The 3,294-nt window shown below is 48.8% G+C and overlaps 1 protein-coding gene across 1 annotated transcript; it reads left to right on the forward strand.

Moving 5' to 3' along the window:
* Positions 1–297: 297 nt before the first annotated feature.
* Positions 298–1,654, forward strand: glrx3 (glutaredoxin 3). The gene has a single exon (XM_015403946.1). It carries the CDS (start codon positions 339–341, stop codon positions 1,308–1,310), a length of 972 nt encoding a protein of 323 aa, XP_015259432.1. The 5' UTR covers positions 298–338; the 3' UTR covers positions 1,311–1,654.
* Positions 1,655–3,294: the final 1,640 nt, after the last annotated feature.

Below are 3,294 nucleotides of genomic sequence, written 5' to 3' on the forward strand. Positions count from 1 at the left end.
GGCTGGTTAAACTGCTGCTCATTATTCACCATTAAAGAAAGAAGTTTAGCTTTTAGCAGAATGTTGAGCTAAGCTAACCGCTAACTGGAAAGACGGCTAAGCTAAGCTAAGCTAATGCTAAAGCTAGCAAACATGAGAGCCAGGAAAGGAGCCGCTGTGGCTCCAGGTAAAGTTAACCACTCACCGCTTTATCGCTGCTGCCAACCAACCGGCCTCTGAAGGCTTCTTTTCACCGGAGATCGAAGCGGCTGCCCCGCTCCGCTCTCTGCTGCTAGCTAAGAGGCTGCGGAGGAAGTGACGTAAGAGGGCAGCGGAAGCGTTCGCTTAAAGAAGAAAAGATGGCGAACCTTGTGGAGGCGACGAGCCAGAAGCAGTTTGAGGAGATTCTCTCCAAAGCTGGCAGCCGCCTGACCGTGGTTCATTTCCACGCCGCGTGGGCTCCTCAGTGCGGCCAGATGAACGAAGTGATGGAGGAGCTGGCCAAGGAGCACAGCTCCGCCATCTTCCTCCGGCTGGAGGCGGAGGCCGTCCCGGAGGTGTCGGAGAAGTATGAGATCTCCTCGGTGCCCACCTTCCTGTTCTTCAGGGCCGGGGAGAAGGTGGAGCGGCTGGACGGAGCCCACGCTGCCGAGCTGACCGCCAAGGTGCGGCGGCTGGCGGGGAGCGGCGGCCCGGGGGGAGCCGCGGAGGCTCCGGGTCTGGAGGAGCGGCTGAAGAAGCTGGTGAGGGCGGCCCCCTGCATGCTGTTCATGAAGGGCTCTCCTCAGGAGCCCCGCTGCGGCTTCAGCCGGCAGCTGGTGGGGCTCCTCAAGGAGCACCACGTCACCTTCAGCAGCTTCGACATCCTGCAGGATGAGGAGGTCCGCCAGGGCCTGAAGACCTTCTCCAACTGGCCCACCTACCCCCAGCTCTATGTGGACGGGGAGCTGGTGGGGGGCCTGGACATCGTGAAGGAGCTGGCTGCTTCCGGGGAGCTGGAGAACATCTGCCCCAAGGAGGTGAGCCTGGAGCAGCGGCTGCAGGCCGCCATCAACCGGGGCCCCGTCATGCTGTTCATGAAGGGCACCAAGGAGGCCCCCCGGTGCGGCTTCAGCAGGCAGATCCTGGAGATCCTGAACGGGACGGGGCTGGACTACGACACCTTCGACATCCTGCAGGATGAGGAGGTCCGCCAGGGCCTGAAGACCTTCTCCAACTGGCCCACCTACCCCCAGCTCTACGTCAGGGGCCAACTGATCGGGGGCCTGGACATCGTCAAGGAGCTGAAGGAGAGCGGGGAGCTGGTCTCCGTTCTGAGGGGCGAGTCTTAGGGGGGAGCAGAGGACACTGAAGGGCCCCAGACAGCAGGGGCCCCAAAAAGCAAAGGAGAAAATTAGTTCTGGATTGTTTTTCTCTAGAAGACCCATAATGCATCACTTCAGTAAAGCCAGATTCTGCTGGAAGCACAAAGGAAACTTTCACCTCCTGCTGTTTCACCTCCTCCAGTTTAGTAAACAACTCCTCATCCTCTCTTTGGCTCCTGGGATCTTCCTGTCATTCCTCCTAAAACAATCATTAAACCGTCTCTAAGGACCTGCAGTGTTTGCTTGTGTTGTCTCTGCTGTAGATCTGTCTTCTTTATAAATCCTCCCTGAATAATTACCTGAACGCTGGTGTCCTCCTGCAGCTGACCTGCAGGAGTTGCAGCATCTGTATCTCAGGCGGCTGCAGGAGCTGCAGCTGCTGTATCTCAGGCGGCTGCAGGAGCTGCAGCTGCTGTATCTCAGGCGGCTGCAGGAGCTGCAGCTGCTGTTTCTCAGGCGGCTGCATTTAAAACACTCAAGAAAGCAAAGCACTGAACAGGTTTCATGTCAAAAACATTAAGACATAAAAATCTTTTATACACCTGAAGTGAAACCGTTTTTGAATCATTAGTTGTTATAATTCTCCAGTATTCATCTTTCAAATCCTTTTATTTACATGATATATTAATATTGATGTAATAATAAATGGGGAGCTGCTGCTGCCTGTTGGTTATGAACTCAGGATGTTTATCAGGAATTTAACTGATTAAATAGATGAAACATTATTTTTCAAAGGGAAACTGGTTTGAAAATAGTTAATAAATCTAAACATGGAAAAACATAAACAGCCTCCTTTGTGGACAGTAACGGTTTGGTTTGAGAAAAGTTTTCTATGTAAGAAGTGCTGAATGTGGGATGATTGTGAAATAAAAGCAGGTGAGGTCAGTCGGAGGCCTTCAGCACCTCCACCTGTCTGAACTCCTTCCTCACTGATTGACCCGGTGAACAGATGCTCCTCACACAGACATCAGTCCTAACCTGACAACAGCCAGATGCATGTCTCACTCTGGGCGGAGCGAGACATGCATCTGGCTGTTGTCAGGTTACATCAGTCCAGGATGATCAGGTTTCTAGTAGCAGCATATCTGAGTGGAGAGTTTGTCGCCACCTTGTGGAAGTAGGAATGATTACAATAACAAGCAGCCTGCCAGTCCTTCGCTCCATCTGTCTCCTGCTTATTGACAGCATCAGTTTTTTATCCTCTTGTTGATTTAAAAAAACTTTTCTATTGAAACAGAAACCTGATTTAAAATCATAAATGTTCAGTGAAGTTTTAGCTGCGATGCATATTAATATATCACTTTATTGGTAGAGTAAGCTAACCCTAACATGAGGCCAGTCAGCCATAGTATTCAAATGTTTAGACATTAATCAACCTAAAGTGAATAGATTAACATTTATTATACATATTAAGTGAGATTTAGGTCAGATAATTAGGCATTAATAAAACCAAACTATATCTTTGATGTTTCTAGAGAAAAGATTGACTTTTGAAAATATTTACACTGAGAGATTGTATTGGTTCCCAGTCAGGCAATAACAGACACCTACTGGGATCATCCAGACAGCTGCAGCTTTGCTTCTACATCAAAACTACATCAATACAGCAAAACTATAGAAGCTGCTGTACATGAAAATAACAGGAAAAGACAGAAAAGCACTGGACAGTGGCATATTAAATAAAGATTATTTATACCTAAATATAAACTCTAAATGCTAAATTAGAGTCTAGATCAGGAGTCTTCAATGTTTTCCAGGCCAAGGACCCCAAACTGATGGAGATGGAGCGGGGCCTCCTGATTATATATATAGTATGAAATAGTGTTCTATCAAACTGGTCCTATAGTCACTCTATTACAGATCAAGTAATGTAACTAAAGTAATCCCTCCCTGGGATTATTAAAGTATTCCTGATTCCTGGTTGATGGGACAGGTGTTGTGAATGAAACGG

The sequence above is a fragment of the Cyprinodon variegatus genome, unplaced genomic scaffold (genome assembly GCF_000732505.1).
Source record: "Cyprinodon variegatus isolate N-32 unplaced genomic scaffold, C_variegatus-1.0 Scaffold1598, whole genome shotgun sequence".
Taxonomy (NCBI): Eukaryota; Metazoa; Chordata; class Actinopteri; order Cyprinodontiformes; family Cyprinodontidae; genus Cyprinodon; species Cyprinodon variegatus.